The sequence below is a fragment of the Poecilia mexicana genome, unplaced genomic scaffold (genome assembly GCF_051168715.1).
Source record: "Poecilia mexicana isolate PSO_F unplaced genomic scaffold, ASM5116871v1 scaffold_14, whole genome shotgun sequence".
Classification (NCBI taxonomy): Eukaryota; Metazoa; Chordata; class Actinopteri; order Cyprinodontiformes; family Poeciliidae; genus Poecilia; species Poecilia mexicana.
Window position 1 is genome coordinate 1846470 of NW_028263383.1, and position 16180 is coordinate 1862649.

At 40.6% G+C, this 16180-nt stretch overlaps 1 protein-coding gene and 1 long non-coding RNA gene across 5 annotated transcripts; one reads left to right on the forward strand and one right to left on the reverse strand.

Moving 5' to 3' along the window:
* Positions 1 to 7376: 7376 nt before the first annotated feature.
* On the forward strand, positions 7377 to 14687 carry epd (ependymin). Of its 4 annotated transcripts, XM_088012539.1 has the most exons (9): positions 8172 to 8952; positions 9163 to 9272; positions 12865 to 13054; positions 13198 to 13280; positions 13424 to 13455; positions 13547 to 13684; positions 13782 to 13968; positions 14054 to 14135; positions 14239 to 14687. In XM_088012539.1, the coding sequence occupies exons 4-9, from the start codon at positions 13202 to 13204 to the stop codon at positions 14363 to 14365; spliced, it is 645 nt and encodes a 214-aa protein (XP_087868665.1). In that variant the 5' UTR covers positions 8172 to 8952; positions 9163 to 9272; positions 12865 to 13054; positions 13198 to 13201; the 3' UTR covers positions 14366 to 14687. The 4 variants fall into 4 exon arrangements, with proteins under 4 accessions (XP_087868664.1, XP_087868665.1, XP_087868663.1 ...); XM_088012538.1 differs by lacking the exon at positions 8172 to 8952 and adding an exon at positions 7377 to 7509 and having other exon boundaries at positions 12865 to 13280; XM_088012537.1 differs by having other exon boundaries at positions 12865 to 13280.
* LOC148155424 (uncharacterized) lies at positions 8599 to 9191 on the reverse strand. The gene is made up of 2 exons (XR_015765304.1): positions 9081 to 9191; positions 8599 to 8987 (listed from the first exon to the last, which is right to left on the reverse strand). It is a non-coding gene; the product is annotated as an uncharacterized LOC148155424 (long non-coding RNA).
* Positions 14688 to 16180: the final 1493 nt, after the last annotated feature.

Below are 16180 nucleotides of genomic sequence, written 5' to 3' on the forward strand. Positions count from 1 at the left end.
AAGTGAGAAGTTTACATTCAGAATGATTTCTATCTCTTTAAACAACGGGGGAAAGAGCCATTGATGATGTCATGACTTTGTAGACCTCTGTGAGATTAACATGGTGCATCCGTCACCTGCAGATGTATTTCAGGAAAATACCTAGAGCACACTGCTTTCATTTTTAGAAAGTCCAAAGAAATCAGTTTGCCAAGGCACTGGGAGAGAAATGTGGAGCTGCACAAGTCTGGTTCATCTTTGGGAACAAGGATAAACCAGTATGAAATTACTTCAGTGCAGTAAAAAAATAAAAAATAATAATAATATTTTAAAGATTTTTACCAGATTTTTAATTACATATTAAATATAATCACTTTAAATTAATATTATTTATGTACAGATTGCAATAATCTAATTTTAAAAAAGCATATCAACCTTTAACTCCTGGTTGGTTCCCCTATAGTGGAAATGGTTTTTCATCTGGACTAAAAAACTAAAAACAATTGAGAATATTGTCAAAAATTAAAACACAGCCACAGCTCTCCCAAAAATAGCTACAATCATGCAATTGTGAATAAAATAATACAAAAGTTGTAAAATAATAGCAATTCTCCAAATACCCTGTTGTCATATTTGACTGACGTTTATATTTTTTTCATTTCTTCATTTTCATTGACTTATTTGTACCAGTTTTCCAGAGAAAACTGAAATGAGATCTCTCTTTCCTTTCAGTGTAAGACCAGAGGCCTAACACACCTATTTTCTTTAAAATAACTTCGAAAAGTCTTCATAAAATCTCATCATAAAAATTTCCACTTAACGGATATTCTGATGTGTGTGGAAAAAATCTCAACTTTCCTCAAAAAATCTGTTTATTTCACCTCTTAAACATGAAAGAAAAGAAAATCTGACACACTTCTCCATCGCTATAAGTAGTATCACGAGAAGGTTTCAACATCATTTTCAGCATGACACATCAGGAATTCACCTAAGCTAAGCATGCTTGTCTGAAGACTTTCTTGATACTGTGTTGATTTTCAGGCTGTTCAAATTATGTGAAATCCCAAGTTTAGTTGTTGACAAAAGTTTATGTGTTTTTTTGTTCTTTCATAGGAACGAAAATTTCCTTGATTCTAAAATCAGTTTATTCTAAGTAGTCAAAAATATCCTGGGCTGGAATCATCAAAGATAAACCTGGAAGACCTGTTATCAGATGTTTTCTCAGCACTACATTCTAAAAACTGCTTTAGTTAAATTGGCTGTTTGCCATCTTCCATAATCCAAGAGCACACATTTTCGGTCTGAAAGCAGGATTTTATGTCTTTTGTTCTCAAAACTTTTAATACTTTTGCTTAGATTTTTATTTTGAAAGCAGGACTTAATGTCCTTCTTCTCAAAACTTGCATTGCTTGTACTCAAAACTTCTCCTCAAGCTCAGTCTCTGTTCGGACTCTCCTCTCTTATGGAACATTTTTCTGCTTGTTTCTAGAACAAAATGCACCGTTGCCTGGCAACCTCTCAGCCAATGGAATGAAAGTGTTGTACTGGGTGCGTTTGTTTCCTTCTAGCAGGTGTGCCTGTGTGACTACTATCGATTGTAGCAACCTGCGCTACCCACTGGTTGTAGCCTCAGCTTTCTACTGCATGTTACATTAAACATCCGCTAGCAGTATGCTACTTGTCGCTAACACCTTTCTGATATTAGGCAGGAGTTTGTTCACCCGACCCACCCAACCAACCAAAAGCAGAAAAATTCCCCCAGAGTGTTTTGGATGTGACAGTTAAGGGGTTAAACACCATAATTTAATGATGTTATCGTTTCTTTTTAAAACTAGCTCACTTCTGTCCCGGCAGCTTAAACCCAGCATTTGGATGAATAATCCAGCTGTTCCTGGGATCGTTAAAACCAAGTCTTCACGAGGGGAAGTCCCGTTTTTTTTTCTTAAAAAAAAAAAAGAAAAAGATAGTATAACCTCTTATGTCTATTTAAAGTAAAGCATTGCTCAGCTTTACAGTGACAGTTTGAGAGTGTGAGTCAGTAGACTTCCAGTGACTTATTTACTGTCGAAACCACAGTAAAGCTCACTTCCGCCAGAACAGAAATGAGCAAAACATTAAGCAAGCTATTTTGAAAGGAGGATTTAATGTCTTCTCAAAACTTGTATCGCTTGTACAAGTTTTGAGAAGCCCACATGGCTAAACTCTCATTGTTGTTCTATATTAATATTAGAGACAAAGCTGCACTTAAAAGATGTTGGCTTCTTCAAGTATAAGTAGTTTTAATCAATTGTGACTCTGGCTCAGGCCGCCATTTTGAACAGCCTGAGCAGCCCCATAGTCTTAAATAGTTTTATTTGGATAATCTTTCTTCCCAACTGTCCAGTTTTACGCTCAAAGCCGTTTTATTCCTGCATTCCATTTAGCTTTAAGTTGGATGTTTGAGAGACATTATTTTCTTGATTCCTTACAGTCAGTAATGGCTTTTCATGCTAGGTGTTGTCACATAGAAAGCAGTAAAAGACCCATTCCAGAACCTACTCTTTAATAGCTTCCAGATCATGTAACCGAAAAAGTTCAAATTAATGCTCAGTTGTGTTACTATGCTGGACTAATGAGAGTTACCAATTTCTATTAATTTTAATTAATTTCCTTCTTTATGTTGAAATTTTATGGAGTAATAACTGATCATATATTTACTATACCTTTCAATGTGACTAAAAATTTGTATGTCATGAAGGAAAGTATTAACCTCTTATACCCTCAGGGGGTATAAATAAATTTAAACTTAACATTTTGGGCAAAACCTTTATGCGGAATAGTTTTTGAAAGATCAAAGCCTCTTTTAGCGGATAATAAAAAATTAAAAAAAATTTAAAGGCACGTGGAGCCTTTGTTTACAGAGCGAGCCGAGGTCGTGGCAGCTGGACCCACCGGTGGGTCCGTCGGGTTCTAGGGGTTTAAAATAAAATCCATAATTCATGCCGTCCACAACAAATGGCTGACAGTCCATCTTTCACATCGCTGACATATGTGTTTCTTTGTATGAAGGTGTCAAAGATCCTGGAAGTCACATGGACACGAAAAGGCTGTGCAAAGAGAGTTCATTTATATATATATATATATAAAGGGAACATTTCACTTTAATTTTGTGTGTGGCTCCAAATCCAGGCCTCCATTGGTTAATAAATTTGATTTCCACTGATGATTTTTGTGTGATTTTGTTGTCAGCACATTCAACTTTGTACAGAACAAAGTATTCAATGAGAATATTTCATTCATTCAGATCTAGGATGTGTTATTTGAGTGTTCCCTTTATTTTTTTGAGCAGTGTATATATACACTTTTGACACTGTGTAAAAGTAACACGGCCTTCATTGTATCTCTGCTTTAGTTAAACAACACATAACCCTGTGCTGCATCACTATAAATCTCACATGACTGAACAAATACCACATGGCCTCCTCTCTCCTCCTGAAACACACACACACAACATGGCAACAACATTAAAATACACACAGGTGTCATGATGGGTTTGAGATTCTTGACCCACATGCAGAAACACTCAGAGAATGGGTTAGTCAAAAGGTTTATTTACAGCTCTGACAAAAGAAAAGATATAACAGTCAGTTGGAGTTTTATCTTCCTTCGGTCCAGGATCTGGGGATTACTGCACACAGGTAGAGAACAATGGTGAGTTCAAATGCGGATGGGAAACTTCAGTTCTAAGGAAACTCGATAAGTTCTTACTTGCAGTGGCTGGAGAGCGAGCGGGGAGAGGCAAGCAGAGCCAGGAGGGCAAGGCTATTTCCAGGTGTTGGCTGCTCAGGTGGTTCACAAGGCTGGAGGGCGGACAGGTAGGTCTAACTCACAAGACAGAGAGGAAACGGTGCAGAAGCGGCACGAGAGGATTCCTCCGAGACTCAGGTAACTCGAACGGTTCCGATGGAACTTGCAACGACCTAGAGAGGATCCACAAAGACAGATTAGACTATGAAGAAGTTACGTATCAAAATCTCAAGGCTGTTAAGCAACACTATGAGGGCTCTGTGTACCAATGCTGGCAAACACTCTGGCGAGGAGGAACTGGCCGCCTGCTGCTCATATACTCCTCACGGTGATGATTATTTCTTGCAGGTGTGTCAACCAAGACCTGTTGGTCCAACCTCTGGGGAAAAACAGCCACAAGGTGCCCTCTGGTGGATGGACCTGGAAAAACACTAACCCAGCCTGGTTCCCAACAGTACCCCCCCCTCAATGACCGCCACCTGGCGGTCCCGAAGAAGCAGAAGGTTGGGAGGAACGAAAATTGGAAATGAGGGTCGAATCCAAAATAAAGGAACCGGGTACCCACATGCGGTCCTCCGGCCCATAACCCTCCCAGTCCACCAGGTATTGCCAACCCCGCCCACGACGGCGGGAGTCCACAATCCGGCGGACCGTGTAGGCAGGGTGGCCGTCAATGTCGAGGGGGGCAGGGGGCTCAGCAGGGGGGCACAGTGGACTGGAATGGACTGGTTTGATCTGAGAAACGTGAAAGGTAGGATGGATGCGGAGTGAAGGTGGCAGGCGCAGACGGACAGCGGACGGGCCGACGAGCTGCTCCACCTCATAGGGTCCAATGAAACGGGGAGATAATTTCTTCGACACGGACTTCAAAGGAATGTCCTTGGCAGAGAGCCAGACCTTCTGGCCAGGAAGGAACGTGGGGGCGGCACGCCTCCTACGATTGGCCCAACGACGATTCTGCTCTGTTGTGCGGTTGAGGGCGACGATAGTCCTGTCCCAGATGGTCTTACACCGGCGAATGTGATGCTGGACAGAGGTCACCGAGATCTCCTTCTCCTCAGCAGAAAAGAGTGGGGGTTGATAACCAAGTGATGCCTCAAAAGGGGAAAAACCTGTAGCAGATGAGCGGTGCGAGTTATGTGCATATTCAACCCACGGTAAGTAAAGGCTCCAGTCGGTTGGGCTTGAAGACGTGAGGCATCTGAGGGTGGCCTCCAACTCTTGATTCAGACGCTCAACTTGGCCATTAGACTGGGGGTGATAACCTGACGTGAGTGAAACCTTGGCACCAAGAGCCGAACAAAAATGTTTCCACACTCGGCAGGAAAACTGTGGACCCCGATCTGAGAGAATTTCCTGTGGGATACCATGCAGCTTAAAGACATGTTTCACGAGCAGCAGAGCAGTCTGAAAGGCTGAGGGAAGCTTCTTTAAAGGGACCAGATGGCAGGCCTTAGAAAAACGATCAATGATTGTTAAAATGGTGGACATACCTTTAGACACGGGTAATCCGGTGACGAAATCAATGGCAACGTGAGACCAAGGTCGCTTGGGGATGGGCAGGGGTTGCAGCAGGCCGGAGGGAGGCTGGTGGGAAGCCTTGTTTCTGGCACAAATGGAACAGGCCAACACATATTCCCTGACGTCTCTGTGTATGGATGGCCACCAGAAACGACGGTTGATTAGCGCCACCGTTCTGCTGACCCCTGGATGACCTGAAAACTTAGAGGTATGCATCCAGGTTATCAGGCGGGCTCTGACGGATGGGGGAACATACATCTTGTTGCTAGGACCAGTGCCAGGATCAGGCTCTGATTGTTGGGCCTGCTTAACCAGGTCTTCTATTTCCCAGGTAACCATGGCGACAGAGCAGCTAGGAGGCAAAATAGGACTGGGTGACTTCTCGGACTCATCTGGAGAATATAACCTGGAGAGAGCATCGGGTTTCACATTTCTGGATCCTGGGCGGTAAGAAATAGACAAATTAAATCGTGAAAAGAACAATGACCATCGGGATTGGCGGGGATTCAGTCTCTTAGCTGATTTGAGGTATGATAAGTTCTTGTGATCAGTCCAAACTAAAACCGAATGTTCCGCACCTTCTAACCAGTGTCTCCACTCTTCCAACGCTAGCTTGATAGCCAGCAACTCCCTGTCACCCACATCATAATTTCTCTCCGCTGGGGAAAGTTTGCGAGAAAAAAAGGCACAAGGGTGGGTCTTGTGATCATTCTCGGAGAACTGGGAGAGAACTGCTCCCACCCCTGTCTCTGAGGCATCTACCTCTAGGATGAACTGCCTAGTGGGATCAGGTTGTATGAGGATGGGCGCATTAGCAAACAGGGTCTTGAGTTGAGTGAAGGCAGCCTCAGCCTCAGGGGACCAACGGTAAGGAACCTTGGTGGAGGTCAGAGCGGTTAAAGGTTGGGCAGTTAGACTGTAGTTACGAATGAACCGTCTATAAAAATTAGCAAAACCGAGAAACCTTTGCAACTGTTTTCTATTCTCAGGGATAGGCCAGTCTAAGACTGCTCTGATCTTTTCCTCTGTAGGTTTGACCTGTCCGCCCTCTAGAACATAACCCAGGAACGTGACAGATTGTTTGTGAAACTCACATTTCTCCGCTTTACAAAACAGTTTGTTCTCCAAAAGACGCTGCAGAACTTGGCGGACATGACTCCTGTGCTCGGGTAAGCTCTTAGAATAAATCAGGATATCATCCAAGTAGACAAAAACAAACACGTTTAGAAAGTCTCTTAAGACATCATTTACTAAGGCCTGAAAAAATGCTGGCGCATTAGTTAACCCGAAAGGCATCACCAGATACTCGAAATGACCTAGGGGGGTCTTGAATGCCGTCTTCCACTCGTCCCCTTTTCTGATACGGAGCAGATGATACGCGTTTCTCAGGTCAAGCTTCGTAAAAAACGTAGCCCCGTGGAGTGGCTCAAACGCTGAAGAGAGAAGTGGTAGAGGATACTTATTTTTAATCGTTATCTGGTTCAAACCTCTATAGTCAATACATGGTCTGAGAGACCCGTCTCTTTTGCTGACAAAAAAAAAAACCCGCACCCAGAGGTGAAGAGGACGGTCGGATAATCCCTGCAGCTGATGATTCCTTTATGTATCTCTCCATGGTTTCCCTCTCTGGCTTAGAGATGTTATAAAGTTTACTGTTGGGTAGAGGGGCTCCCGGCAGGAGATCAATAGCGCAATCATATGGTCTGTGGGGAGGGAGAGAGGATGCCTTGGATTTACTGAAAACCTGAGCTAAATCATGGTATTCGGCGGGCACCCCGGAAATATCTGGAGGGTCAGCCCCATTACTTTCTGCCGGGGGCGGACCTGGAGAAACGGCTGAGCGGAGACAAGTGGAATGACAAAATGCTGACCATGATTCAATGTGTTGGTCTGACCAGTTGATATTAGGATTGTGTTGTTGTAACCATTCAAAACCTAGAATTAGCGGAGAACTTGCCGTAGGAAAGACATAGAAAGATATGGTTTCAGAGTGGTTACCTGAGACTACTAGCTGAACTGGTTTGGTCTGGTGAGTGATCTGTGGGAGTGCCTTACCATCGAGAGCAGACACACGGAGAGGGGTTTGAAGAGGAACGGTTTCTATCTCCAACTGCTGGACTAAACTGGAGTCGAGGAGGTTACGTTCACAACCCGAGTCGAGTAGTGCAGAAATAGGCATGGTGCGGTTATGACAGAGAATGGTAGCCGGCAATAATAGACGAGGTGAGTCAGAACAGATTTGATGGTCCGCCAGCTCCCTCGTCCCTACTGACGGACCTTGGCTTTTGACAGCAAGTGACAATTGGCGACATAGTGTCCTGCCTCCCCGCAATAGAGGCAGAGTCTTGCCCGCCTCCGACGTTGTCTCTCCTCGGGAGAGAGTCTGGCTTGGCCAATTTGCATGGGCTCTGGATCTGTGGGATTCGGTACCGTTTCTGTTTGCACCGCACTGCGGGGAACGAGTTGTGGTCCAGGCGGCGGATTTCTGTTACCTCTTTCCCTGGCTCGCGCTCGAACTCTGTTATCCAATCTGATAGACAACTTAATTAAATCCTCAAGTGATTCTGGTTCATCTAGTGTGGCTAGTTCATCTTTTAAAGAGTCATTCAAAGCGTCTAAATACACGCTCTTTAAGGCCGAGTCGTTCCAGCCCGAAGCGGCTGCTTGGATGCGAAAATCGATGGAGAAGTCAACTACAGACTTCTGTCCCTGTTTGAGTTTCAACAGAGCCCTGGAACTTAACGATTTATCAGTCTCTTGGTTAAAGGCTTGTTTGAACTCAGTTATGAACTCGTCAAATGTGCAACCATATTGGGGAATGGACGTGAACTTAACCTCTGCCCAGTCTAGGGCGCGACCTGACAGATGTGCTATGATATATGAAATCTTAGCTGAATCATGAGGAAACTTATGAGGTGAATGGTTGAACTGAATATTGCACTGCATTAAAAATCCCCTGCATCTTCTGGGATCTCCATCAAACCTTGAAGGACTTGGCAGCTGGCAGTCGGAAAATGTGGTCTGGATCGGGACCGGGGGCTGAGCGGGTTCCTGGGCCGGATCTGGAGTTGAATCCGGAGGAGATGCCTGTCGGAACTTATCGCGGAGAAAATCAGTTAGCTCGGCTAGACGGTTGTTTGTCTCCGACTGTCGCTTCCCCAGTTCTTGAAGTGCGGCTTCATGGCTCTGGATTAAAGTTTGTTGGTGATGAAGCTCTCTCTGAATTGCTTCTGCTGGGTCTTTGGTTTGGCCAGAGTGTTCTGTCATGATGGGTTTGAGATTCTTGACCCACATGCAGAAACACTCAGAGAATGGGTTAGTCAAAAGGTTTATTTACAGCTCTGACAAAAGAAAAGATATAACAGTCAGTTGGAGTTTTATCTTCCTTCGGTCCAGGATCTGGGGATTACTGCACACAGGTAGAGAGCAATGGTGAGTTCAAATGCGGATGGGAAACTTCAGTTCTAAGGAAACTCGATAAGTTCTTACTTGCAGTGGCTGGAGAGCGAGCGGGGAGAGGCAAGCGGAGCCAGGAGGGCGAGGCTATTTCCAGGTGTTGGCTGCTCAGGTGGTTCACAAGGCTGGAGGGCGGACAGGTAGGTCTAACTCACAAGACAGAGAGGAAACGGTGCAGAAGCGGCACGAGAGGATTCCTCCGAGACTCAGGTAACTCGAACGGTTCCGATGGAACTTGCAACGACCTAGAGAGGATCCACAAAGACAGATTAGACTATGAAGAAGTTACGTATCAAAATCTCAAGGCTGTTAAGCAACAGTATGAGGGCTCTGTGTACCAATGCTGGCAAACACTCTGGCGAGGAGGAACTGGCCGCCTGCTGCTCATATACTCCTCACGGTGATGATTATTTCTTGCAGGTGTGTCAACCAAGACCTGTTGGTCCAACCTCTGGGGAAAAACAGCCACAAGGTGCCCTCTGGTGGATGGACCTGGAAAAACACTAACCCAGCCTGGTTCCCAACAACAGGTTGTTCATATCCAACCAGTTTTACTTTATTGGACTGATACCAATGTTGATACTGATATATTGTGCTTTCCTTGGAATTATTAAAATTTTTCCTAATCTCAAATTAGATGGGTTTTTTTAATCCCACAGTTATTAAATTAATTTATATAAATGCTTTCAATAAAATCTCTAATAATTGACATAGTAAAACAAACAGTGCTAAATATCTCTTATCGAGAAATGACCATGTCTTATCTTGCTGGCAAATTTTATTTAAAATTCTTTGTCACACTACTTTTCTTCAATGTACGGTTGTGTTAGCATACATTACTGTCTTATGAGCACGTAAATAAGGGGCATAATTTCCCTTTTGTGTCAACCATTACATACCACTGAAACCACAACCTGACCAACATGCAGTTTTTAATGCCAATTTCTACTTTTAAGTTATTTCAAGATTATCTGTTACTCAGCAACATGCATGTACCTTTACCTGTTATTTGCAGAAAGCATTTCCACTTAAAACACATGGGATTTTAAAGTTTTCTAAATGTAACAAAAATTTGTATCTGTTTCTATTTTGTAAGGCTGGTTGATTCATTTGCCTTGTAATTTCATGTGTTCTATTTTGTAAAAGAGATATTGGTTCTGATGAAACTTGCTGGATGTGCCAATTTTACAGTGGCAAAAATAAAATAATGCAGCTAAAAAGACATTAAGTTTCCTCCTTATGAACTATTTGTGATGATCAATACATAATTTCTAACTGAATGAAAACTGCAAGAGAATTTGCTTGCCATGGGTGATTCCTTTTGGGGGGAAACTAATGTTGTGGTTAGTAAAGGGGGAAGATCTGCATGAAGAAGGGCTTTCCTCATTTTCACTTCCTCATTTGAAACTTACCGATATGCTAATACTAGTTTTCCCATGTGACACTTGCAATTTACTATCAGTCTATTACCAATCTAGTTCATTTGTGGTTTTAAAAACCGCTTTAGCTTTAGTTTTGCTTTTCCTTTTCCTTCCAAAAAGTGCTTGCAAGTCTGAACAGACACCCACTCATCCAATTCATTTTATCGTAAATTGCATACCGGCACATGTGTTAATCATGTGCTTGGCTTTGCAAGGAGGGATAAGTCATGTGGCTTTTTTTTCTCCCTTTTAATCTGTGTTGTTAAAGGACTATTGAAGCAAGCAAGAAAATAGCACTCTTTGTTTAATTTCACATACACATTGTGGTCGCTTCATTCAAAGTGTAACTCGCTGAACATTAATGAGTGAGGAGACGGAGAGAGAGAAAGTGGCAAAGGGGGCGAGGGAGAGTACACAGGGGAACAGGAAGGCCATCTAACCCTAAAGAACAACTAGACTAAAGAAACATAAAACTAGAGTATGAAGAATAACTATGAACAAGAAATAAACCTTAGAAACCTTAGAAACACTAAGAAGAACTGAACTAGAATGATGTAATCAAAGTAAAGACTAAGGAATGCAAAATAATCAGACTTGAATAAACTCCAAAACAATCTGGGGTTCTAATACTAACAAATATAAGAACACAAAATTAAACTAGAATAACTAAGAAAGAACTAAACAAAAACATGGCTAGCCTAAAATAAAAGAGGAACTAAGAAACATAGAAATAAACAAAACCCAAAACCAAGTCCAACAAGCTTTTTCCACCTTAAAGACTTTCATACACCAGCCTGTTTTTCATTGTTGTCTGCTGTTCTGTGCAAATCAGCAATATTACCATGGGCATCATGGCTAATTCCCTGACTAATTACATTCTTTACAGATGCATTATTTACTCACCGCATGGATTGGATGAATTGGATTCTATTTTCAGAATTAAATTTATAAGGAACTTTTAAACCACCTATAATATTTATTTATTCAAAAATTATGCTCTGCTTGGTGTCGGTGTATCATTCAAAATCCCCCAACCATATGTTGAAGTTTGTGACTGTATTGCAAACACATGACAAAAAAATGTTCAAACAGTATACATTTTTGCCTGCTAAATAAAGGCACCGCATACAGAATATGCAGGAAAAAAATAAACATTTTCTAGCATTAGCATTAGAAATAATCCATCCAGACTGTTAAAAACAACTTTAAATGGTGTCTGCTGATTAAATGTTAACTCTATACAGAAACATATATTTTGGTCAATCAGGCTTCTTAAACAATCCAGAGAATGGATATTAGATTTTTTTACTATTACTAAAGGGAAAGAAACAAACACATGCAACACACTTGATTTGAAGCAATGTCATTCTCTGTTTTCCTATTTCTTACATTTCAACTACATACGCATTACACTTTTGATTTAGTTCAATTAAGCTTATTTCCTTTGCCTATCACTAAATGACAGCAAATGTCATCTGAAGGTACTGCAAAATCAAAACCGTCTAAATTTTTTAGACCAAGTAAACCAAAGTATCATTACTTTGGTTTGCTTGGTCAGCACTCGATATTAAATAAATGTCAAAATCTGCATGACTTTATGACCTTCATCTTTAAAGTAAATTCTACCAGTACAGTTTAACTTAAAATGCCAAGTTTAATGTTTTAGTTTCAAATCCTGATTGTAGTTCAGGGAAAAATTTACTTCCTATAAGATTGCCTTTTTGCAGAACTACTCTCCCCTTTAGAGGCAAGGCCCCTTCCCGCTCCCTCTCATATAATGACTCATAAAAATAATGACTCCTTGGAAACATATTTCAAAGTAGTTTCTTTTCTAAACTTTTTTTTTTGGATGACCTAGGAGTTTTATCAAGCATGCACATAAAAAAATGTTATATCTATGTTGATCTCCAGTGCAAAATACTGTATATTCACAAACAGTTTCAAATATTGTACAACATAAATATATTTTTAATTAATCTATCCTGCTTGATATGTACTGAATTTGTATGAAGTTGACATCTTTCAGAAAAAGTATGGCCTCTGTACGGTACACTTTTCCAATTTGTAAAGTATCACTTTTATACGCAATCTTAATCACATATTAAAATTTCTGATTATAAATTGAAAGACCTACTAACATATTTTACTACAGCTTTCTGTATCTATGTGGAGATGTCATTATTGAAATAGATAATGATTTAAAAGCTCTTTGCATGTTAATAAACCAGAATATTTTAGCCTGCCATGCAAATAACCCATATTTAGCTGCAGGCTCTAATTTCCACCTGCAGTCTGTGGCAATTTGATGTACAGAAATAATTGAAGCATTAAATGACATGATTGTTGAATTACAAAGTATTGGAAACGTTATACAGGAGAAAATGAAAATATACTGCTAATACGCAACAATTACAAACCCACATGTGCTTACAAGTTTGCCAAGAGTTTAGTCACTGTCCTACAGAAAATGACCTGCACGTATTGTTCCAAGTATATGAAAAACGTTGGAGGCAAAATAGATTTTGTGTAAAATGTTATTCATTCATGAGGGTCCTGGTCATGTAACAAACCTCTGGAAGACCTTGTTGCCCGTTTCCCTAAAGCTCTATTATGTCTAAGGAACATCACTGCCTTCTGAAAAACGTCCAAGAATATTTTGTGGTTGTGTGCTTTACCTCACATGAACCTTCCTTCCCCTTAGAGGTCGCGCTCACACTGAAGGGGTCTCGAAGAAGGCAGCGAGACGTTGAACAACAGGCCAGGACAGCTGGACAAACACAACAGAGAAGCTGGACTAAACATTTGATCATCTGGGTCACCACCTGGGGAGTCACAAGTTGAGATGCTAAGACGATGTGATGTTTGAAGTCCAGGAGGGGGCTATGTCCTGGGTATTCTTTTACACAAGCATCGCACTCTGTGCCAGGCTCTGGTTCTATAAAAGCTGCTGTTGGTTCACAGACAGACAGATGTGCTCTTGGTTCCTTCCCTTTTTGCCATCTCTAACATTACTTTGTCACCGTTGTTGGATCAGGAAAATGTTTGCAACCGTCACGCTGCTGGTCTTCGTGTGTCTGACCACCACCACCCATGCAGACCATCATCACGTGCCTTGTCGTAAGACACTTCTAACACTTCTCTTGATACCCTTTTGTCTATTTAAGGCTAAGAATGTTTAATGCTTTCTGCAAAGGTTGTATAATTTTCTTTTTCAGTGTGGTTTGCCTGGTGGATAAATTTACGTTACTCTTTTGTTTCAGATACGCACAACATGACTGGATTGATGAGTGTGGTGAGTCTTTATCTTTATTGTGATTAAGATCTAACCAGGAATGCAAAAAAAAAAAAAAAAAAACATGTAAAATGCTCTTGTCTTTGGACAGATGAACCTAAAAGGTGAAACAAAAGCATTTGGGTCATTCACTTACGACTCAGTGGGCAGGAAACTGCGGTTCACGTCCAACGAGAGTCACCCGACAGACACATCACTTGATTTGGATCTGCTGATGCTTTTCGATGAGGTAGCTCATAAATATCTCCCCTTCCCCCCCTCCAAAGAAATGTCACGTTGAGGTTGTGTCATGACTTGACAAGGGAAGATGTTTTTGCTTTCAACAGGGGATTTTCTATGAGATTGACATCAAAAACCATAGCTGTGAGAAGAAAAAGCTTCAAATGTCCTTGCATCCTTTTGACATTCCTGATGACGCCAAGTTTCACAGTACAGTGACCACCGGGAGCTCCTCCATTAAAGGCGAGGGGCTGAAAGTCACTATCTGGACTGGACCACTGACAAATATGAAAGGTGGAATAGTTTCTATGAGATGCGACTTCAGTACGGCTTCATAACTTCAGCAGTTTTCAAGTCTGACTTCTGATTTCTCTGTCAGGTTCTTACTCCATGTCTGTAACCATGGGATGTTTGCCAGTGTCCACTTTCTATTTCACTGAAACAACATCATTCATCTTCAGGTTAGTTTTAGGTGGTTCTTTTGGCCATGTAGAAACAGGATGTAATGGGTAACATCGCCAAATTTCCCTGTAAATTTCATGCTTTTTTTTTTTTTCTTCACAGCAACATGGATGTCGAACTGGAAGTCAAGGATCCTGACCTCCTTGTGGTGCCCTCTGTTTGTCACGGAAAGCCTGTGGAAGACACCCCCGAGGGAACAGTAAACAGCTTCCTCAACGAATTCATGTAGATGAAACCTGCCAAGTGAAAAATGAAACTTGCATCAAATCATGACTTCCCAGAATTTTTTTTTTGCTTTTCTTTAGTTTTTATGCTTAGCTCCAATTTTTCTCTTGATGCTCCGCTTCATCCCATCTGCTTTTATCACGTCTCTCTGCCCTGAGAAAAAAATAAACCTGTGCTTAATTGATATTGGATTTTGATGTAAGGCGAAAAGCTATGATAAGGATTGCAGAATTAGAAAAGAAAACTAACAAATGGTGGCTGTTCAAATTTTTACCACTGACAAAACATGTAAAATATGATTCATAAAAATGTCAAAGCTGCCAAAAGTGTGATGTGTTTCATTTTTTTTGTTTGAACAAAATGATTTCTAGCAAAGGTGTGGTTTGGATCGTGGAACATTGCAAACTTAGCCAAGTCCAGAAACCTTTGCACACATTTGTTTTACACAAATGAATATTAAATTAATGTTAAGCATGTTGCCATGAGTTTCCCAATCCAGTAAAGAAACAAATTGTTGTATGCTTCCACATGGCATTATTTAATTAAAATCACAAACAAGCACATTAAATAATAAATGGAAATATCACAGCATTCTTTGTGTCACCAATATAATATAATGCATAATTTCATAATTAAACTGTCAATAGAGTTTTAATTTTTCGCTTGCATAATTGTTTGCAATTTATTTAAGATTTCACTGTACTTGTGCTGTGTGTGCGCTACAGCAGAACAATGAATAAAAGTGTCACATGTGATTGGTTACCATATAAACAGCATGTTAACTTACAATAAGTCACTTTAGCTGTTGCACGTCTACAGCCACCCACTGACCAACTCTCAGGAGAAAAGATTAATAAATTCAATAAATGTAATAAATTATGAATTCTTAAATGATTGCGAAACATGCAAAGACATTTTAACCCCCCTCTGCACCCAAAAATTATTCTATTATTGAGTTTGCAGGAACTTTTCTATTGTTTTATAGGCTTGACGCTACTTGTCCTCCGATTCAGGGACTTTCTGTACAATGCCTTATTACACTCTCATTTTTCTGCTTTTCAATAAGCTTCATCATCCTGTTAGTGTTAGTATGTGATTTCCCTTTTGTGTTTTTACTTATCTTAGCAGCTTTGAAAGTGAAAACATGCTGTGCTGAGTTTACTTAAAATTTAAGCAAAGCAAAGTGGAGAATGAAAAAAAAAGTGTCAGGCTTAAAGAACTAAATAATAAGCACAAAAAAATCCCCCACGGGACCTGAAGGATGCGTTATATTTCCAAAGATCATCAATTTGTGTTTGAGTAATAATCTCAAAACACAAAGTTATTTGATTGATTTCTTATTTTCCTACTGCTAATAAAAATAATGACAAACTACAGAAATTGTTTACCATCTTGGTCAGAAATAGCTTAGCAAAAAGAGGTATAGAAAGTATTGTGTATAGAAAATACATAATAGCACCTCTTTAATGTTTCAGGATGTGGCCCTAGCTGCTTTGACATAACTTGTAGAAATAAAGCACATCATTGTTTTGACAGCTTTGATGTTTTTGGATTGGTGTGAAACCTACATCTTCATATTTTTCCAGTGGAAAACCTCAACTTGATCTTTATTTTTTGCCAGCATTGTTGGGCAAAGAGTGCTTGGGTCCCTCTTGTACAGGCTGCACAAGTCAACAAATCCTGTGAAGTTGAAATATTTGATTATTTTTAAATAATAATCTCTATTCAGAAAAATAGAGGGACAGACTCATTCAAAGACGTTTTACTTGGGACAAAAAAAAACCCCAAATACGTAAAAAGAAAGGGGGGTTTTGAATAC